Genomic DNA, 23315 nt, shown 5'->3' on the forward strand with positions numbered 1-23315 from the left:
GCCATGGGTGACTGCATCTATGATTATTGAAAACAAATCTAGTCTCTGCCATTTGTTTACTCTTGTATTTTATCTTTATGCCTTAGAATGCATTTTTAATTAGATAGACTTCAGTTCTTTCACTGCTTACTAACACTTTCAGTTGCGAAGCAGTTTTCATTAGTTCTGCAAATATTCACTGTTCTTTTCTCACCATAACCTTGTTTTGACTTGGTTATCACTTATACCTTAAATAATTTGTCCATCTGTTAACTGATCAAATTCACATGACTTGGCTTTATTTCTGAAGATCTGTAACAATGGTCAATGGTCTCCTCCGGCAGCTGGTTTATTGTAAAAATGTGCCTTTTCCACAAGTGACATTCTTTTGTGGATCAAAATAGTCTTAAAAGTTTTGAATGGCTTCATCTAGCAGTTTGTAGTCTTTCTCATGGAATGTATGTATATCTCCAATGCCCTTTGTCCTGCAGTGTGGAGGACTTCATCCTCTCCAATTCCACTTTCCTCTCCAGTTTTTGGATAGGTCCCTTTCCAGATTCATTCAGTTGGCTTCATGGGCTCAATTTTTGCTATTTACAGACCCTAAGTAAAAAAAAGCTAATAACAAACAGAATGCTGGTAACGATCCAGTCAGGTCCTTATTTCCTGGCCCCCGTCAAATGACATGGGTAAGGAGTACAAAAAATTATACCCAGTGACCTAGCAGGAGACAGTATTCAGTGATTCCAGGAAACAATGACCAGAACTTGTTTGTCATCCCTTTAGTACAGGCAACACCCAGCTCTCTTCAATTGGAAGATGAGTTACTGTAAAGAAGGGTCTGAAAGAGCTGGGGATGGTTAAGCCTGGAGGAAAACTAGGGAATCTAGCAGGCCCCTCCAGAAAAGTTTATATAATCAACCACATTGTACAACATACAGACAACCTGCTGATTAACGTTTCTTCAGAGGTAAAATTCATATTAGGAACATTATTTTGAGCATTTTTACTCCAAGCTGCAGTGAAAGCCTAAACAATAGGTATATTATGATGGAAATCTTCTCCTATGTACTTATGCTAGTTGGACCACAACAGTGAGGGATTTGGTGGCAATACAGAGAGTGCCCTTCATATTAAATGACAATTTGGAAGTGTTTAATAACATATGGTCTCTTCTCCTTGACATATATGATTAAGAATATATCTTTTGTATATCAAAATATAAAATACCATCTGTCATAAGTAACAACTATGATATTGGCTTTATATAGCCAATTAATTCACTGTACTTTCTAATGTAAATATTTCTCCTATTTTCTCTTTTTTCTTGTTCTGTATCTATATTTATTTATAAAATTTCAATAAATGTATATCTAAAAAAGTCAACACTATGTCTTGAAATGTAATTACGAATAACAATGAAAGTCTGTTTTCACTTTGTATTTTAAAGATGAAGGGCCAAATCCTGAACTGGCATAAATCGGCATAGCTCCATTGGCATCAGTGGATTTATATGGATTTACATCAACTAAGGATATAACCCAGCATGTTACTTTTCCCTTTAAAAAACAGCTATACCCATTAACTCTGATGGCCTCTTTCCTTTCATGAAATGCAGAGTTTCACAGGTCTTTCTCCAAAAATGTGGTATTCCTTTGAGATATGAGTTGAAGAGAAGTGAGAGTTTACATATAACACTCATGGCTTGTTAGGGATGTACGATGCTTGAATTTGAATAGACTCATGGAGATATAAGAGTTAATATCAAGAGCTCAATAAAAATCAAGAAAAAGTATGTAAGATTCCAATTTCACTAATTCAAAGCATACCTGACTCTTATAAATTTATAGGCAAAAAATGAACTTTTTATCTTTTATTTAAATGGGCTTTTGACCATGTCAAAACTTGGAAGATTCTCAAGACTCTCATGGCAGGAGCACAGTGACCAAGCTTTCCAGGTTAAATAAGTGAGATTTTAATAGTCTAATTGAAACATGGTGCAAATTCTCTTATTGTCTGAATGTGATACTTAGACATACCTCGGAAATGTATCTCATTATGAGATACAGTGAAAACAGCTAAAATGTGTTAAAATATCATGCAAGTCCTGTAAAAACCTGCAGGGTGGAGACAATGCATTTTAATGGAGATTTCTGTGGAGATAAGATACTCATATTAGGCACAAATTTACTTCTGTCACATGCACCTGCTGTTATCTGGCTGTTTATTAGTGCAAATTAACATCGGAAATGCTGAACGTTATAGAGGAAGGTCATATATATCTGTATAGCATGTAAAATTCCCTCATGATGCTTCTAATTTTGGGTGTGCCCTTATTTTGGGTGCCAGTTCTATATTTTAAAGTGCCTGGGAGATGGAAAGTTCCAATGCTGTAAGCATTTAGAAACTACTTGAGAAAACCTAAAATAGATAACATGAAAGAACTAGTTCAGATTAAATAACAAATTATTTCAACTTTTGCTCAAATTTCAAATCAATCCCTTTCCAGAGTTTGGAAAACATCATTTTTTTAAAGTATTTTTTTCATATCTCTGTGCTTCCTGAATTTAGATGGGTTTGGAAATACCAAGCAAATGTGAAAACTAGTTTTGCAATATTTCTGACCCAAATGAAACCAGTCAGTTTCTTAAAGAATCATCTGAGGTTTAGCATGCTTATTTGATGCTCCTTCTCCTGTTTGTCTGAAGCTAAGGAACTGTGAGAGATAAAACTAAAAGCAACCTTGAAGTCTTAAAGTGCAGTGAGACTTGAATAGCTCTAGCTTGAAGTGCAGAAGAATATACAAGCACACTTCCTCCTTTTTGTTAAAATAGCTACTTCAGCTTTAAAATTGTTTTTCCCCAACTTCCTTGTGCTTGTTTACAGTAATAAATTAATAGAAACGGCCTTAGACACAAGAAATATAAGTGAAAATCACTCTGTCCCAGGAAAAATCATAGACAGGTCCTCAAGGAATCCATTTTGAAGCACGTGGAGGAGAGGAAGGTGATCAGGAACAGTCAACATGGATTCACCAAGGGCAAGTCATGCCTGGCCAACCTGATTGCCTTCTATGAGGCAATAACTGGCTCTGTTGATATGGGGAAAGCAGTGGACGTGATATACCTTGACTTTAGCAAAGCTTTTGATATGGGTCTCCCACAATATTCTTGCCAGCAAGTTAAAGAAGTATGGATTGGATGAATGGATTATAAGGTGGATAGAAAGTAGGCTAGATCGTTGGGCTCAATGGGGAGTGATCAATGGCTTGATGTCTAGCTGGCAGCCGGTATCAAGCAGAGTGCTCTAGTGGTTGGTCCTGGGGCCAGTTTTGTTCAACATCTTCATTAATGATCTGGATGATGGGATGGATTGCATCCTCAGCAAGTTCGCAGATGACACTAAGCTGAGGGGAGAGAGGTAGATATGCTGGAGGGTAGGGACAGGGTCCAGAGTGACCTAGACAAATTGGGGGATTGGGCCAAAAGAAATCTGATGAGATTCAAAAGGATAAGTACAGAGTCATGCACTGGTGTTTCCTGCATGTACTCTACATTCACATGACTTCCTGTATGTGCCCAGGGTGATGGTTGCAGTACAAATGCTTGGATGGAGAGACAGTGTTAATATGAAACACTACATGCACTACTGGAGGCTGTTCTTATGGGTGAAGCAGATTGTTTTCTCTTCACACACTGAAAAATGAAATTTTCATTTTTCAGATAAATCAGTTATGAACACACTACCCTACTAATGACAGTTAGGACGGAAGAATCCCATGCACTGCTACAGGCTGGGGACTGACTGGCTAAGCAGCAGTTCTGCAAAAAAGGATCTGGGAATTACAGTGGACGAGAAGCTGGATATGCGTCAACAGTGTGCCCTTGTTGCCAATTGGGCTGCATTAGTAGCATTGCCAGCAGATGGAAGGAAGTGATTATTCCCCTCTATTCAGCACACCGGTGAGGCCACATCTGGAGTATTGCATCCAGTTTTGGGCACCCCTCCCCGCCCTGCAGAAAAGATGTGGACAAACTGGAGAGGGTCCAGCGGAGGGCAATGAATATGATTAGGGGGCTGGTGCACATGATTTATGAGGAGAGGCTGAAGAAACTGGGCTTATTTAGTCTGGAGAAGAGAAGAGTGAGGGGGATTTGATAGCAGCCTTCAACTACCTGAAGGGGGGTTCCAAAGAGAATGGAGCTAAGCTGTTCTCAGTGGTGGCAGATGACAGAACAAGGAGCAATGGTCTCAAGTTGCAGCGGGGGAGGTCTATGCTGGATATTAGGACAAACTATTTCACTAGGGTGGTGGTGAAGCACTGGAATGGGTTACTTAGGGAGGTGGTGGAATCTCCATCCTTAGAGGTTTTAAAGGCCTGGCTTGATAAAGCCCTGGCTGGGATGATTTAGTTGGAGTGGTCCTGCTTTGAGCAGGGGGTTGGACTAGATGACCTCCTGATGTCTCTTCCAACTCTAATCTTCTATGATTCTATGATCACTTCAGGATATCAACCAACATTTGAAATCTATATATGAGGACATTTGGAAAAAATAAGAACACATTTTAACTCACTGAAATCCTTTGGAGTGGGAAAGATCTGGAAAGGAATAGAGTGGAAAACTGTAAGAATATTGCTTTAAAATAATGATTATCTCGCTAATTAACATGTGTCTATCTAATTCATGTCTCTGCTCATTTATACCATGCTCATCACCATACTTTGAGCACTTAGTATTAGAGCTACTGTGTCTGCATGGCAGTATAAGACTTCAGATAAGGTTGTTACAGGGCCTTAAAAGGAGAGAATCAGAATGTGTGTTGCTGAGGCTACTTAAGTACAGTTTATAGCTTTACTCCTCTTCTCCTACTTCTCTTTAGTTCCCCTCTTGTGAGTTGCTGAACATCCTCAACTACTGTTGCTTCGGGCTCTGAGATAGCCTGGGACCCCACAAATCATAATACTAGCCTTGTATGTAACCACTGCAGAGATCTCAGGGACAGTCATAGGAAAACAGAGCCTGCCATATTGGATCAGGCTCAAAATCTATCTAGTCCAGTATCCAGTCTCTGGCACTAGTCAGTACCAGATGTTTCAGAGGAAGGTGTAAGGTTTAATATCTCTTTCAAAATTTGTTGTAATTAATTATAACTCCAGATATTTTTGATATTTGTGTAAATATCCAATGCCTTTTTGAATCCCGTTAAGTTCTTGGCCTCAACAGCTTTCTGTTGCAGCAAGTTCCAGGTTAATTAGACGTTGTGTGAAAAAAATCCTTTTATTAGTTCTGAATTTCCCACCTTTTAATATCTTTGAATGTCCCCTTGTTCTTGTGTTATGAGATAAGGAGAACAGAAATTGCCAATTTACCTTCTCTAGACTATTCATTATTTTATATAATTTATCATGTCCCCTCTTATTTGTCTCCTTTTAAAGGTAGACAATCCCAATCTCTTCATTATCTCTTCATATGAGAGTTTTTCCAAGCATTTTATCATTTCCATGCTCTTCTCTGAACTCCTGCCAGTTCTGCAATATTCTTTCTGAGATGAAGTGACCAACACTGTACACAGTATTTCAGATGAACCTGCACCATTGATTTATATAAAGGCATTAAAATATTCTTTGCATTATTTACCATCCCCTTATGCTTCCTAGCATCTTGTTGGTTTTTTTAACTGCAGCTGCATATTAAGCAGATGTTTTCATTGAATTATATACAGTAATGCCCACGTCCCTTTGTTGTGCTGATACAGTAAATTTATTTAGAACACCACAAAGTGTTTGAGAATTTTAAATTTTTCCCTCCACTCTTCATAGACTGACATGGAATTTCACTTTTAATGTGTTGCCCATTCATGTGTTGCCCATTTAATGTGTTGTGAAGTTCCTCGTGGTCCTGACTAATCTAAATAACTTGGTGTCATCTACACATTTTTCGCAGGTGGATTAGGTACTTGTGAAATGTGTCTCTCGCTGAGTTTTGGAACTGATTGCTTCCTTTCGCTGTCAGGCGTTTCGAGATGCCCAACACTATTGATGCCGTGGCTTTGGCTGTGGAAGGCCAGCTGTACCTTTCCAGGGGGAAAGGTATGGAGTGAACAATCACTGGCCCCACTACCCAGAGGTGAAAGTAAGCCAGAATGGTCCAGTATGGTCTACCCATAAGAAAGTGGCTGCCAGTACACAGCCAACGGTACCAGCAGGGCCTCTGATGAGGGGCAGGGGGTGAGAGAAAGGTAGCAGCTGCCCCGGGTTTTGGCGATTTAAAAGGTCCTGGGGCTCCTGGCAGCAGCTGGAGCCCCAGGCCCTTTAAATTGCCACTGGAGCCAGGGGCAGCACAGGCCAGGCAGCACCAGAAGGACTGGCTGAGGTAGTCTGGCCCCAGCCCCACCCCTTCTGCCTGAAGCCCCGCCTCTTCCAAGGGCCCAGAGCCATCCCCCCCATCAAGACCGGGGCCCTGCCCACTGGTAAGTCCTTTAAGTTACTTTCCCCCAGAACAGAACAGAACCGCGTAGGGCCTGCGAAACATCATTACGTAGTGCCAGCCACCGCCTGTCCCCATCGGCCCGCAGTAGTGCTGCCTGGACGGACGTCCTGGCTCCACCTTACGGCAGCGGGAGGAGAAGGCCCCTCCACGGGCAGGGGCGCGAGCCAACAGCCTCCCGCACCTCAGGTTCTTCCAGGGGAGCTGGGGGATGGAAGCTCTGCGCTCGGTGGGGGCGGGGCTACGTTACCATGGGTCTGACCCCACCAAGCTATTGGCTGGAGCTATGGGAACGGAAACCGGAGGTGCCCTCTGAACCGGGAAGTGTTTTCGGGAGGCCTGGGAGGACTGGGTTTGAATGAAATCCGGCTGATTCATCGCGGCCCGCAGCGGAGGTGGAACAGCGGCAGAAGGGTCCCAGCCCCAGGTGAGGGCAGAGGCCGCTTGGGGGTGTGGGTCGTAGGCCCTCCCGCGACTTGGTCTAGTTCCTGGGCCTTCCCGCGGCACCGTCTCCGAGCTGTAGGGGCAGGGCCCGCGCGGCACTGGGCGAGGAAGTGATGAGCGGGGCCGGGTGCGGGGGTAGAACCGGGCTGCCGGACGCTGGTGAGAGGCCCCAGGGAGCTGGGAAGGGGCTGCGGGACAAGCGTTAGGGACGCGGCCCGCTGGGGAAGTGTCGCGGCTTTCGGTGGCCTTCCCCTTTCTGTGGAGAGCGTTAACCCCTTCCCTGCCCCAGGCCTGTTATCTTTGAGGTGCCTTAGCCTGTCCCAAGGGCCTAGGTGACAGCATGTTGCGCCTCTTCTTGGGAGTCGCTAATGGGCAATATTCTGCGCTGATCTTTATTATTTCCAACCACCAAAACGTGCCTTGGGTAGCTTGCAAAAACAAGTGAGTGCGTGGCCACCGCATGAAAGAGCTTGCAGTCTACATTCAGACTTCATGACTTTGTTGTGAACAGGAGAGGAGGGACAAGAGCTGCACTAGTTCATGTGTTTAATCAGTAAAGCATGTACACAGCTTGATGGTTATTATAAATTTGTTATTGTTTTTAATGCCATGGTGCCTTATTGGCCCTGGTGCAAGGAATGAGAACTGCTGCAAGAGGCTCAAATGCTCCTATAACACTATTGCTGTCATGTTTTGTTCTTGGAGCACACAGACTGTATGGTTTTAATGCTAATAGGGACACTACTACCACAGTAAAACAATCACAGGCAGCCCTGTTTGCAAGTTCATGTCAACTGGCAGCAGTGACCTTTTCTGGTTCTGTAGCAATGTTATCTATGTAGGAGTCACTCTACTGACAGCTGAAATGCAGCTCTTCTGGGGTGAAGCATGCAGTTGCCCAATGATGTCCAGTAGCACTCTCGGATTGTATTCAACAAATGTTCCTGGTGAGCATACCCCTATGGCTTTGTCTTTTTTGACTTTAAAGAAACAAACCTCTGAAAGTGCCCTTATCCTTGATATTGAACCTTCCAAATACAAGTGGAGCATTAACTGGTCATGTGTTGTCTTTCAAAGTCTGCAGCTATCCCCAGTGACTTTACACTTACTCACTGCTTTGTCAAGCAGTAGCAGCAGTGAGTGAAAACTGACTTGTCTTGGCAGCTTTCAGTGCAGCTATTTATGTATTACCAGAGAAGCAAGAGAGGGGGGAAAAAGCAGTGATGGGTTAAGGAAGAGAAGGGATGGGCTAAGGAAGGAATGGGCTAAGGAAGAGAAGGGAAAAACAGGAAAAAGACATTTAAGGTAACAGGCAGGTGGGGGATAGTGGGGAAAGAGACGATCTATATAGGAACGAAAGTGGAGTGAAGCTAAGAAAGGAGGTATAATGAGCAAAAGTAGTAGTACAGAATAGTATTCAGCTAATTTTATTCAATAGATTTCACCAGTTTTTGTAGGCTAAATATTTTTAGTAGTATTTGGCTACTGGTAAAACGTCTAGTATATCTGACAAATATGTATCTTTGGTTTTTTGTTCAATCTGTTTATATCAAATATATTTGTAGTATATAGAAACATCAATGGTGAGGCATGCATTTTCAGATTGCGATTTAAATTATTTCCGTTTGAAAAGCTATGTATTTATATTTGGCATGCTATTGGGAAATCTGCCCTAGTTTTGTCAGCATTTTGAAAATGATCTCTTCTCTCTCTAGGGGTGTGAGGTGCTGCATGTCTGAGCTGTGAATCACATTTCTAGCTCTAAAGCTTTTGATTGGGCAGAAGATTCTACTAACAACAGTATTATTTGTGATCCCTGTAATATGGGAGGATGGAAAGAGAATCTCTTGATAGATTTCTAAAGCAGTCAAGAAATTGGTTTGCAAACATATTTAATGGCTAGAACTCTTCCTGAATGGTTTGGAATGGATGGGACCTCAAATGGGTTAATCTTTGCACATAAATAACTTTATTAGGTGTTCATGAAAAACTTGTGATTCTTTATCTACTGTTGTGGTAGATCCTTGCTACTCTAACATGCTGACACCTACTATGACTAACTTATCACTTTAAAAGGATCACATGGAAATTAGACACAGATTTGTAAAAGTTTTGAAGTAATCAATTCAGAGGCACTATTCAGTAGACCATCAAAACACTAACAATGTCTGATCATTCTATCTTTTAATCTTTCATAGAAACTGCATAATCAAATATAAACTACTAGCACAGAACTATTTCTTCTAGGGCTGTCAAATGATTTAAAAAAAATTGCAATTGTGAGATAAAAAAGTCAATTGCAGTTTTAATAACACTGTTAATAGAATACCAATTTAAATGTATTAATAAATATTTTTGCAAAAAGAAAAGGAGTACTTGTGGCACCGTAGAGACTAACCAATTTATTTGAGCATAAGCATTCGTGAGCTACAGCTCACTTCATCGGATGCAACGAAAGCTTATGCTCAAATAAATTGGTTAGTCTCTAAGGTGCCACAAGTGCGCCTTTCTTTTTGCAAATACAGACTAACATGGCTGCTACTCTGAAACCTGTAAATATTTTTGGATGTTTTTCTTCATTATCAAATATATTTCAGTTACAACACAGAATACAAAGTGTACAGTGCTTACTTGATATTATTTTTGAAGTTGTGGGGGTGAGGCTCCAGCGTGGGGGGGCTGAAACTGAAGGTGGAAGTCATGGAGGTCTGTTCAAGTCATGGAATCTGTGACCACCTTGACAAAATCGTATTCTTACATATAAGATGCAAATGAACAAGAGTTTAAGTTTTAGCATGGTGATATAATAGACACTTGCTGCCACACATGGAATCTGTGTTCTGCTCTGAGTTCCTTCCTTTTATTTCCATGCTGGGTGTGCTAAGCAATGGGAAACTACCTAGTGACTCCAGCTGTCTCCTGTTCTCCTCGAAGAATGGTGGATCTCTCCAACGTGTGACTTCTTAGGCAGTAATAATGTGGAATACTTGTTACCTTGTTACTGTGTTACAAAGTTTTAGCAGCAGTCTTTTGGAAAGATTTAAAAAATCCTAATTAATGGAAATGAGGTATTAAATAGAAACAGGTGGAAGAATCCTAAGAATAAAGTTAGTTGTGTAAACCCCTGTCATTGTGTTTAATGCAAAATATGAAGTGAGTGTTCCTTTTTGCCAGTTTTTTTTCATGCCCGTACATTGTCTAGTTCAGTGGTCCCCAGACTGTGGGTCACACCCCTTTGGGTGGGGCATGGAGAAAAGAGGGGGGAGGTGCAGCGGGGCCCGGCTCAGCCCCCACAAGAGGGCAGGGATGGAGTGCTACCAAGCTCTGCTTTGCTCCCAGCTCTGCTCTGCCCAGCCCCTGGCTGCAGCTGCAGCCCTGGTTCCACTCCTGGCTGCATCTCGGCTGCCAGCCCCCATTCTTGGCTGCTGGGTCCTAGCCACAGACTGGCCTCACCTCCTCTCCCGGCCTGCGGTGTGTGTGTGTGTGACACATTCTATTACTGATGCAGGCTGGGGGGGCGGGCATGAGAGGAAAAGTTTGGGGACCACTTGTCTAGTACCTATATTTACTCCTTAATTGCTATACTGTTTTCTGAGTATGTACCTTTTCCCTAAATGTTCTAGGAATCCCAAAGCACTCTGCAAACTGACTTTTCAAACGTGCTAATTACTGACTTAACAAAGATGAAATTTTGTAGCTAAGATTTTTTTTTCTGTATATAAAAATAACTCTAATTCTAACTTTAACACTCTATCTCAAAAAGTTATCAACCTTCATAATGAACCCAACCGCTCATCCCAGGATCCAATGATGAGTCAGTTTTTTAAAAAGAAATTACTTCACCATATAGTCCTGGTTTCTTAATAGAAATAATGGGCAGTATTGCATGAAATGTAATTCTGAGCTGCAAGTATATAGTAAGACACTGAAATCATAAATTTTTCAAGTTGATTAAAAGATCTGAAATTCACTAGGTCTTAGGCACAAACACAGTACTCCCATCTTCTTAGAGAGATGATTATATTGCTCATATCTGTTCTCCCGGGCCATGTGGAAAAAAGTCCGTAGTAATATCACTCAGTGCTTCATCTTCAAAGCACTTTATAAACATTAACAGATCTGTAACCAAAAATTGGGTTGGTTATGCTGATTGAAATCCAGAGCTCTTGGTGGCTGGTATCTTGTACCAGTTACATTTATCCATTGATGTACTTTCTAGATGGCTATACTGAAGATTCTCTAAGGAATTTCCAGTTTCAAGTCAGTCAGCAATTTTCATGAATTCCTGCAGTGCAGATTTTTAAAGATGTACGTTTTGTGTCCCATTCCTCCCCACTGAGGTTCGGCAGTGAAAAAACTGCAATAATGGAGGTGGCATAAACAATATTTGAACTACAGTAGTTCAGTCAAGCACACACTCAACTAATGCAATTGCTAAAAATCAAAGAAATTGCTTGCTAAGTCAGCAGTCAGAACCACACTAACCTACTCCTAGACCTTACCAGGTAAATGGACTGCCCAAATGCATTCTAATTTCTAACCTGGAATCATTCAGTGTGCTCATCCAGTTCCTCAGAATCACTCTCAAACGGAAAACAAATGTAACTTTTCTTTGACCTCATACTTTCATATGGGAAAAGTTAAGTTTTTTTTTTTTTTTTTTTCTAATTTAGTGTGGTGCTGGGGATAGGTAGGGAGCAGCATTTGGGAGGAAGATTAGGCCATATACTATGTACTGTGCCCTGCCTGCCTCCCCAGCATCAGGGACTGACTGTGGAACTCTGAAGAGCAGAGCTGGAAGGCAGTGCCAGAACAGAAGTACATCATGTTCTGACAGACCTGCCCATAGTGTATAAAAATCTATTTATTTTTAAAAATCGGATATTTTTATTTAAATTGGATTTTGTTTTAAGTTGAATATATTCTTTTTAAAAATCTTTTTAAAATTAAATTTGAAACTGCCAACCTATGTTAAGGCCTAAATTTATTATAATCTATTAAAATAATTTAGAATAATAATAAAAACATGCTGCATAAATGACCCTTCAACAAATTTTAATAAGTTATAAAATGCTGTTTTAATTGTTTCCTCCCTGATTCTGTATATAATCTTTAAATCTGGCTTGAAAAAGTCACAATGTCATACTGCCTTAGGTATATTATTTTTCACTCTTTTCAGTAAAAACAAATGCTGGTATTTACCTTTTTCTAAATGTAAGTTTCTGTGTGCAGAAACGCTTTTGGTTTAATTACTTCTGGTGTCAGTTTAGCTAGCACGTGCAGAGAGAATATTTTTCTTCACTTGGCCTAGTAGTTAATTCAAAATTCAGAAATGGATTGGTACTTGAATAAGCGGGAAAGCTTGTTTTCCTTTTCCAGTTTATGAATAAAAACCACATGGGAGCGAATGAGAGCTACCATTTTGAAAACCTGAAGGACATGGGGCCAGATTTTCAAAGGAATTTAGGCACCTGAAGACTAAGGTTGCCACCTGTCTGGTTTTCACCCGAACAGCCTGGGTTTTACATTGTGTGTCAGGGTACCATTTGACAAGCCTGGATGTCTTTAAAAAAATAAATAAATACATAAATAACCTGTGGCAACCCTAAGTGGAAGAAAGGAGGCAGTGCAGCAGCCGCTGCTGCCTCTGGGGCCATGATGTGCAGGCAGGGTTGCATTTAGGGGTGGGCTACCCAGGCAACCGCGTGGGGTGCCAGGCTTAGAGGTATGGGAATTGGGGTGCCAGGGCAGGGAAAATAGAATGTTTGAAGTAAAATGTTTCAGATAGATAAATAAATGTATCAGGTATTCCCAAAGAAGCCTTCAGAAGCTCAATATAGGAAGCGAAAAGCTCAGTTGCAATCTAGTTTGCAGCAATGGGCAAATTTGATGGGAAAATATCTGAAACAGAACAACATAGACCGGACTTTAGGCAATAGCAATTGTCCTAGTGCAGAAGAAATTGAGGAAAGAAGCGTAAATGGTGGAAGTCCTATTACTAAGGAATTAGCAGATTTGTTTGAAGATAAGAAATGGAAATAGAGGAAAGTGATAGAGAATTGTCCAGTTTTCCTGGCGGCATAAAGGAGAGTGATGATAAAGAGGAATGTGGCTCACATGAAAAGAAGAGTAATGACAAAGAAAAATCTGGTTAACGTGAAAAGGAGAGAAACAATAAAGAAAAATCTGCTTCTGATGATGACAGAAACAGCAGTGAGAAAAATTGTACTCCACAAATTGATAAATCAGATACTGCTTTACGGCCAACGATCCTAAACTCTGCTGATATTGATCATACAGTTTTGAATGGGCAGGACAAAATTGAGGATATGACGTTTCCAGTAAATGAGCAGAAGCGACACTTCTCAAAGTCACACTGCAAAAGAGTGCTTGAGAATGGTGAAAAACTGAATTGGCGTTGGCTGATTTACTTGAGATCAATTGACAAAGTGTTCTGTTTTTGTTGCAAAATATTTGACAAGAATGCCAAATTGTTGCTTATGCTTTCAAGATACAATTACTGGCTTAACTTAGTTGGTACTCTGAAGCAATATAAAAAGTGACTCGGCCATTTTACTGTCTATTCCAAATGGATGGAGGGAGAGTGCAGGCTCAAGCTGAATAAATGTATAGATGCAGAAAACCAGTGCATTATTAATGTAGAAAGCCAGTATTGGAGGAATATGCTTGAGCGTCTGATCTCAATTATCCTCTTTCTTGCAAAGAATAATTTGGCTTTCCGGGACTCATCGGCTAAGTTTGTTCACTGAACATAACGGTAATTTCCTTGGGTTTGGTAGAGCTCCTTAGGAAATATGTTGATGTCATGTGTGAGCACCTGTGTTGAGTAGTTCGTAAAGTAGCTATGGACCAGTGCTTGCTTGTTGAACACTTGAGAAGAAAAGTGTCCATCAAAGAAAGGTTTGGACAAATAAAGCACTACATAAAGACCTGGGGGTGGTTGTATGACCTTAGTAAGCTGCCGGTGGCCAAGAAATCACTCTTGAACAATTGTACAGACTCTTCATTGTACGCTGCCACATGGGGAATGTCCGGACACATCAATGATAGACCTCTTTGTCAAATTGGACATCATTTGTCACATTTTGCCACGTGGAAAGCACTCTCCAATTCATTCTTCAGCTCTACATCATGGACACTTTTTTTTTTTTTTTTTTTTTTCCTAATGTGTGGATAGCTTTGAGAATTCTGTTAATACAGCTGGTCAGTCGTGAGTGGTGAGTCCACCTTTTCAAAGCTCAGGCTCATTAAAACGTATCTTCGATAGACGATGGTCAACAAGAGACTAACATCACTTGCTATTTTATTGCTTGAAAATGCCATTGGTCAGTCTTTGGATCTCTCTGACACTGTGCTTCAGTTTGCGAGGGAAAAGACAAGAAAAGCGATTTCTGAACTAAAGGGCTAGAGTTTTAACATTCTAAGGCTGTCACCTACTGTAACACTACCTAATACTGATTCACACAATGTTGGTGCACAGTTCAATTTCTTGATGTTAGTACATTTCAGCTATTCTTAAAATTAAAAAGTTTCTATAAGCTTAGAGGAAACAATTTTTTTTTAATTTGCACTCATATGGCATGAATAAATACAGATTTATGGCTCCTAGCATGCAAATTTGTCTTGTATGATAGGGATAAATCATGCAGGCAAATCATGCATCAAAGTTGTGAAATGGGCTATAAATGCAATAAAAAAATAAGATATTCAAAAGTTTAACAAAAGTAGGGATGCCATTTGGTCTAGGGCTGGCCCTACATGTGGGGGCGGAGCCTTGGGGTGAAGAGGCGGAGCAGGGGAAGGGCCTCAGAGGTCCAGTTACCAGACATTAGAAAGGTGGCAACCCTTCTGAAGATGCAGATAGGTGACTGGGGGGATCTAACGACCGTTAACCAGAAGCAATCTATCAATTCACTAACTACATTTAATGCTTCCTTTGTTTAATCGGTTTTAAATGCAAAACAAGTTTGATAAACTTACCATTTTCTTGCATTTTAAAGTTGTTTTTAAAGTTTTCAGTTGAATTCCAGTTTCCATGCAAATGCAGCTTGACACAAATCCCAGGTAACAAAACCAAAAAAATTAGTAAATAAGATTGTTGTTCACCATTTTCTAATTTAAAAAAAAAAATGAGAATCTGAATACATATATGTTAAGCTATGTAATTGGCTAATTGTGTATAGATATAGTGTGTCCTCCAGCTTAGCAAAAAGTGTCAAATTTGGTATAAAGGTGATAGATGGTTGCAAATCAAAATGTATTAATGGTTATACCAATCAGTGAGTATAAACCTTTTTTTTTTTTTTTTTTTTTTTTTTTTTTCCGGAAAACAACTTCAAATGCAAAACAAGATTAAATGAATTATTTAAATTGATGTTTCTTGCTTGCTAATTTAAATCAATCCACCCTGGCTGTGTCTATTGTTCTTAGTTTTATTTTCACTAAGGAATAAAAACTGTTGTCATGTTTATTATTAAAACTTCGAACTTAGCTAGTATATGACTGAGGTGTGGAAAAACATAGCCTTTGAAGTTTGTGATGGAGTATGGGTACTGGTGTAGCTCTGGTGAGCTGAAAAAAAAGTGAGACTAAATTTTAAAATTGGGGTGTTTGTCCGCTTAGATACTGTCTATATTCCCCCCCCCCCCCCCCCCCGAGAAAAGTTTCAATGTCCTAAAAAAATTCAGATGCATCTTGAATAACTTTGTTAGACACAGAGACTAAATTTAATCAGTGAAAGGTTTCAGTTCTGCTATAAATTTGAGAAACTTGTTGTAGCATGAACTGCTGATGCCTCTCTAATATTTCCAAGTTTAAGTCAAACAATTAGGGACAAATATTTTCATGTTTACGATGATCATATAACACCTATTTATGGAGTTACATCCAAGGTTAAACCTGTTTATCTTTCTGGGGAGAAGAGAGGCTATTAAAATGCTTACTTGAATTTTACCTTTCCATGTTACAGCGAGACTCTGGGAAATTTCTATCCATGTGATGATTGTGTAGGCTTTATGTAGTACATGGAGCTCTCTAGCTTAGAGATTCCAGATGGCATATGAAAAATCTGAAATAGAGGTTACGTAGTTAAAACTCAGAAAAGTTCAAAATACAGTGCTGGGGTAACTCATTTTTGTATTTGTGCCTCTCCAATGGCATAGTCCCTTGAAAACCCTAGTAATGAAACTATTCCTTTCTCTATACTCTTGTTTTTAAATTACAACTGTATTCTTTTTTAGGAAGAAGACATCATAAACTTCTTCATAGACATCCAAAAAGTGGAAGCTGCAGTTGGGATAAGGATTACTATCTGACTCTGTTGACAAGAACAAGAAAACTCTAGTTGAGTGCCAGGTGAGAAACTAAAATTTGTTCCACTTCATATAATCAACTCAAACTTTGTTACCTGATAAGATAATGGATTCTGATAAATAACTTCAAAACAAAACAGGTTCACTTTGCTTAACTTTGTAAAAGCATTATCCAGGGGGATTACAGCTGTATTAACTCATGGAGTGGACCTTTTCTCCACTTAATTGAAAGTTACTATCCAGCCCAGGTTAGCAGTAAATAAAAATTGTAATCCTTGATATCTGCCTGGCCTACCTGAAATAAATTATGTGGTCATTGTAGGTCCCACTGGACAAGTAGTGGTTTTTCTCACAAAAAAAACAGCACAGTTGGCGTTAATTGGCATACTCTGCAGTTTCATCAGAAGTACCAAACAATGACTGTATGGGGAATTATCCTTTCCACACCCACTTTGGGATTGCTTCCCCCAGATCAGTGTTGAGACATTGGTGGTACAGTACAGAGAAGCGTATACCTGTGCTGAATTTCTTTTTGCAGATAGAGAATTTTGGTCTCCATGGCTGTCAGACATTTTTCATGAGCACTAAACTCACACCTGAAAATGAAGGCATTAATCTGTGGCTTTTTTTATTTCCTCAGTCTTAATATGATGTAGTCTCTATCCAAGATACCTTTAAAGGGATGTCTTCTGGTATTGTAGGTCCCAAATGTAGGATTTGATGTGTTCTCTTTAAAAACAATATTTTAAAAACACCAAAAAGGAATCCAAACACAGCACCACTCTGCTGGTGCACTAGAACTAGAAAGGTTTCAGAGTCGCAGCCGTGTTAGTCTGTATCCACAAAAAGAAAAGGAGGACTTGTGGCACCTTAAAGACTAACAAATTTGTTAGTCTCTTAGGTGCCACAAGTCCTCCTTTTCTTTTTGTAGAACTAGAAAGTAGAACTGACTACATAAAAAAGTGATGCTGACCAGACTATTTTTATCCAAGTTGTTTGAAGTACAAAAAGTAAATGGCATAAATGGTAAAAATGATTATGCCTGAGTTTTATTTTAATCGTCTCACAGGGTGCTAGTAACACAGGGAAAGACAGTTGAATCTGACTGTGTCCCTTAAGCTGGAAGAAAAATAATTCAAAATTCTGGGTTTTCGATAATAAATCAAATTTATAGATCTTGACAGATAACATTTTTATTAACTAGCTAACATCTTTTGAAAGATCAATAGTGTTGTCTCTAACAACATTCCTACAACTTCAAGATCAAATTTGTTTTCGTTTTAATATACAGACTAAAATTAATTTTTAAGTCTTTAAGATCCTTCAACATTTTTTCCAGTTTTTGTCTGTACTTGTGGCTGCATAAAGCAAGTTCTGGAATTTGTTTTGTTTGTGATCGCTGATGGTGTTTTGTGATTGAATATTGCACGTGGTGGGAACAAACTCATTTGCCATGTAAATATGGTCACTTGCTGTTTTCATTCTGTTTTTATAATGTGGGGGTATGATGGTAAACTTGAACAGACTTTGTAGTATTGAGCCAAAGTTGTGCAAGATGGGGTTTGCTCAATAGTCTTGTGGTATTAAGGAATCCATTTTTGGCCTTGTACTTTATCTCTTTCACTTCCAAGTAAGTGTGATAAAGCAGTCAAGACTCATAATTTATGTCTTAAAACTCTAAAATGAAAACCATGTTTCATGTTAAAATTTAAGGCTTAGAACTTGTTGAAAAGTGAGCTTTTCTTAGTTATTGAATGCCAACCCACAACTGGGTTTTAGTGCTTGCAAATAAGAACTGTAAGGTAAACCAGGCGAGCCACGAAAGATTCCTGACTCTAACTGGGACAGTACACTTATATTGAAATTGTGTGTGTATATATATGCTATCTAAAAATATGTATGTCATTTTTGAACAAGAAAATGATTTGGTCAGTGAAATGAACAGTAACTCAAGTCTTTAACAGTGGCATGGTTTAATGGTCAGTTGAGGCCATATAAAACTACATCAAATATTTATCTCATTGTCATAGAAATCAGAAAAGAGGGGAAGTTCAGTTATTGAAGTAATACTTTTCAAATACTCTAATGGAAAGAGCTGTTAAATTTTGTTGCTGGAATAGTCTCCTTCTAAGGTATTCTATATGCAACATTTTAAATGCATGAAATGACTGTATTGCCCCATGTATTCAAACTAAATGCATTTGATGTTTACTTTACAGTATTTCTTTAAGTATAATGAGTTCATTAAAAAAAGATTTGGATGCTAATTCAGAGATCCATAATCTGTTCAGTGTCTTTCACATGCAGTTTTTACAATAACTGACAAGCTGTAAGTTAATTAGCACAGAACTTACTAATGAGGATGTAAAAAATCCTTACTTTTAAATTTAAGTTTTATTGATGCATGCTGGACAAAATTGAAGGAAATTCAGTCATACCTGTAATATGTTTCAGGCATTTTCCCCCATGCAGGTGCTCTTTCCAGATAAGTAAAACATTATTGTATGATAACAAAGTTTTGAAAAGTATGACAAAAATGCTTATCTTTAGATATTGGGATAACCCATAACCAAAGCAATAAAATAAGGTCTGTTAATTAGCGAGGAAGACAGCTTTTTGAATTAATATGTGGTGTTAATTAACAGGAAGTCTGATGTTGTGTTGTAATTACCACCAATATTTTTGACATACTGAGTGACTGAAGGTGAATTATATAGATAGTAATTTAGTAAATACTTCAGAGCTTAGGAACGTTTTCCTTTGTTTCTGTTCTCTAGAAAAATGGACAGACTTCTACGACTTGGAGGAGGCATGCCTGGGCTGGGACAGGTTAGTATACAACTTGCAAATATATTCTTATTACATTTATCATAGTTTATTTTTATAATTACCAAAATACCCAACCTTTTAGCAGCAAACAACTGACTTCAATTTTGTAATAATCTAAATGTATAGAAAGCATTGCTGTATAGTCTATGCATGAATTTTGTTGATGTGCATTGCATTGACACTGAGGATGAACTTCCAAAATTTACAGAATTTGTAAACATGCTGTGTATAAAAATACAGGATTGTTTCAATATTTCATGTGATGTCTAAAAATGTAGTCCACTGAATGCTGACGATCTGCAAAATTAAACTGCTTAGTAAAACTGACCTTGCAGTCTTCGGTTTAGTCAATAAGAATACCTTTAAATACCATTCATCTGATGCAGTGAATAAGTAGATTTCATAACACCTGAGATACCATGGGGATAGGTTCTCATATGGATTTGTGGAGGCTATTTGAATTGTTTCTAAAAGAATTAATCACACATGTAAGTAGCCTTGCTTACACATATGTAGTTCTTAAACACAGTAAGGTTGCTTTCTTTAGTAACCGTCCTGCTTATGGAGTAAGGGCCTTTCTGGTAGCTTTCCAGTTCCTATCACAAACTTTGCAGCTAATATGTGGCCTCCTCCATTTTCTCTCACCAGATGATACCACCTGTTGTGTTTTTTTCCAGCTGATTTGCCCAGAGGCCTTAATGTTTATGTGTATGCATGTGCATCTCTCTTTTGTGTCTGTCCGTTTTCTTCAGAGAGCTGAGGGCAGCTTCATCCTGGGTGTTTAGCACCCTGGATGCAGTGGAACTAGTTTGGGTCTGCCATGGGAGGGTGGACAGGACACCTGGAGTCTAAGGAGAATGTATTTGGGACATGTTGGTGGAACCATTACTATGTAGATACGCCAGTCTTGTTCCCAAATACTGTGGGTAAGTAAAGCTTTGTGAGCTACATCATTGTCTAGGTCTACTGGAAGGATTGCTTCTCATGACTCCAGTGGAGTTTCCCTCAGCTACGCCCAAGAATCTCAGCTTAGCATGGTGGTCTGGGTTTACTCCCCCTTAATGATTTTTGTAATATATTACAAAAATTAACTTAGTCTGTAATTCCCATCCATATTTGGCTCCTCAGTGTTCACAGTAACATATGTTTTGAAGTCCCTGGTTCATTGCTATAATTCCTGGGATAGTTGCAAATCCATCAGATTCATAATTTTTTTTTCTGTAATGTGTTTCTAACTGTCCAACTCTAAACAGGAAAGTATACATCAGTAGTCCCCCAAACTGTGGGGTGCCCCCTGGGCCAGCCCCCACAGGGTGGAGAGGGAGCACGACCCAGTCCCACTCTGACCCCAGTCTTGGCTCCCGGCCCTGCTTGCGGCCTCAAACCCACCCCCCCAACCCCAGCTGCGGTCCCAACCTCAGCCTCCTTACTCCTATCCACACCTCCCCTCTCCCTCTTCACTCCCCTCCCCCCGAGCCGCAGCCCTGCTCCTGGCCCCAGCTCTGGAGGGGGTGCACAGACAGGTGTAAGGGGGGCACAGTGTGAAAAGTTTGGGGACCACTGGTGTACAACATGTTGAAGCATTCAATGATGTGCTTTATCTAACATGTAGAACTACATCCACTAGCTGGGTGGCCAGATCACCTTCATTTTTTTTTTTAAGTGATTGTTCCATTTTCTCTTTTTCAGCTAAAATTCTCTTCACGCTCCTTTAGTGCAACTTCAAGCAGTACTCAGTTATTTTTAGTTTCGCTTTCTTAAGCAGTTCTGAGATTTCTCTTGTTACTCTGTGCTGCCAGTCAGCTTCATGACTCTTCATTTTTCTAACATATGCATAGTCTAATCACTCAAGCTTTCACTTCTTAGTCCTCTCTGAACTTGATGCACATCAAAGCTGTTTTTCAGATTTACAGTTAACTCTCTAGCCTAACTCTCTAGAATTTCCCAATTTTAATCTGAAGACAAATATAAAATGTAGGAGACAATAAAATGACATTCAAAAATAAGCCTTACAAACTGCTCCAGCACCTGGCTACAGAATTTCTATCCATGTTTAAACATAGAAGTGTCTCCTGAAGAAACTTCAGAGAGAGTGAGGGGATTTACACAGAATTTTTGTATTTATTTTATTTTTTTTAAATCTCAGGCAGGGGTGAAAGTAAAATGGAGCTCTTACCAGTACGGGGCCAGCTCTGGCTCCCCCGGAAGGGGCGGAGCCTCAGGTGGAAGGGGCGGGGCTGGGATCAGCACCCCCCCCAGCCAGCCCATCTGCGCTGCCTGGCCCACGTCACCCAGGGCTCCAGCAGCAATTTAAAGTTGCACCCCCGGGCAGCTACTTCTTTTGCTCCTTCCACCCCACCCCCCCGTGGGTGGCCAAGGGGGCAAAAGGGACAATGACATTAAAGCACTGCCACGGCAGTGCTTTAATGTTGCTGTCCCTTTTGCGCCCCCTATCGGTGGCCCTGCTGGGTCGTCGCTGCCCCTTTTGCGCCCCCGCATTGGCGGCCCTGCAGGTAAGGGGTGGGCGCAAAAGGGGCAGGAATGTTAAAGTGCTGCTGCGGCAGCGCTTTAAGTAGGGTCCTTAAAGCACTGCCATGGCAGCGCTTTAAAGTCTACGGTAGGGCCAATACTGGCGGCTACTTTTTACCGGTACTCCGTACCGGCCTGTACCCCCTTACTTTCACCCCTGATCTCAGGAGAACTACATTGCTGCTATTGCTGGTTGCAGCTTGAGCTGAGTAATGTCGTGGTTACTTTTTTAGCTCTTTGGTTGATTAAATCGGTAGGAGAGACGTGCAAAAGAAAGTCACTTATGCCCATAGTTTATGTATTGGCATATGCCTGAATTTGAATTGGAGATGGACAGTTTTTATCTTGGATATTTTTGCTGGTAGCAGAGGAACTCCGGACTGAATCAGACGGCTGTTAAACTGAAAACAAAGGCAGGTATTCCCCAGAAATACTTAATCCTGTTACAAAACTAGTGATATCGCTGCCAGTAATGCCCCTAAATTGGACTAGTCTTGAAACTATTGTACATTCCTCCATCTAATCATTCTGTTACAAATGACTTCTGGTTTTGTTGGTTTTACTTTAAAAGTTAAACCTCATAGTAAAAAAGCTTATCCAGGTCAACTATTCAAGTTTATTCCTCTGCTAATATGAGTATGTGAAGAATTGTATAAAGAAGAGCAAACTTAATACATTTTCTGAGGGCAGTATTAAATAGCTGTAGGTAACTCCTTTCTTGAACCATTCTTTGAGATTGATTGATTGCCTGGCAGTTGAAATGGGTGACTTGGTCTGTGACAATAGCCCACTTCCATTGATATGTAACAATGGATCAACTCGTAGTCAACAAATGGCCACTCAGTTAATCTTTACCAACCAAGCACTGCTCCGTCTTTGGTGTCTCCATCACAAATTTCCCTCTTTCCGACACTACCTCATCTCCTTCAGCATTGCCCTTCTTCTCCCCTCCACCTTGCCCTGCCACCTATTCCTTCCATAACCTTCAATCCATCAGCATCCACATATGCTGATCTGCTCTCAGCCCTTTCCTCTCATCTCTCTATTTCCTCTACTCCACTCTATACCACATTTGACTTTTGATACTTTCTCCCATCACAAGGTCAATCCCTCAGACCCTCAGTATCTGTTTTTACGCTCTTGTTCTGCTGCTGAGCAATTCTGGTCAAAGTCTCATGACCATGCTGAATCAAAACTACAATTTCACTCTTTCTTCCTTTAACTTTGTCATCTTCTTAGCCAAACAGCCCTACTTCCTATGCTCAACTCAGCAGCTTCTTCTTCCTCTGACTTTCTCCTCAAGCCCTTCGCCTGCCTGTTTTCTCCTCCCTTTCCATGTAGGATCTTGCTGGTTTCTTCAAAGAAAAATCATTACCTCCCTCCTCTCCCACATCACTGACAGTGAGACTTGTTGCTTGTTGTCCAACTCCAGCCCTTCATGATCAAGTAACCTCCATCTCCTCTCATCTTTCAACTTCTCTTGCTGTTCCGCTCATCCCATTTCTCACACTTCTTCACCTCACACACTCATCAGATTACTTTCCTTATCAGTATAAGCAGGTGTTGGTCTCCTCGTTTTCAAAAAAACAAACAGCACAAGTACAAAACTCTTAACCCTACCTTCCACTTCTCCTGTCATTCAGTATCTCTTTGAACATGCTGTGTACAACTGCTGTTTTGAGTTCTTGCCCCAATTCCATTCTTGATGCTTTCT

At 40.2% G+C, this 23315-nt stretch overlaps 1 protein-coding gene across 5 annotated transcripts in view; it reads left to right on the forward strand.

The window, feature by feature from the left end:
• Nucleotides 1-6325: 6325 nt before the first annotated feature.
• The window catches only part of PSMD14 (proteasome 26S subunit, non-ATPase 14), a 60158-nt gene continuing 43168 nt past the window's right edge, over nt 6326-23315 (forward strand). The window contains exons 1-4 of one of the 5 annotated variants that reach the window (XM_037912057.2): nt 6864-6894; nt 7737-7858; nt 16172-16286; nt 19021-19072. In XM_037912057.2, coding sequence (XP_037767985.1) covers nt 19025-19072 — 48 coding nt within the window. In that variant the 5' untranslated portion in view covers nt 6864-6894; nt 7737-7858; nt 16172-16286; nt 19021-19024. Of the gene's footprint in view, nt 6657-6739; nt 6895-7736; nt 7859-14949; nt 14997-16171; nt 16287-19020; nt 19073-23315 lie in introns of those variants that run through there. The other 4 variants (XM_043525120.1, XM_043525122.1, XM_007056649.4 and 1 more) reach the window with 4 other exon arrangements.

The sequence above is a fragment of the Chelonia mydas genome, chromosome 11 (genome assembly GCF_015237465.2).
Source record: "Chelonia mydas isolate rCheMyd1 chromosome 11, rCheMyd1.pri.v2, whole genome shotgun sequence".
Taxonomy (NCBI): domain Eukaryota; kingdom Metazoa; phylum Chordata; order Testudines; family Cheloniidae; genus Chelonia; species Chelonia mydas.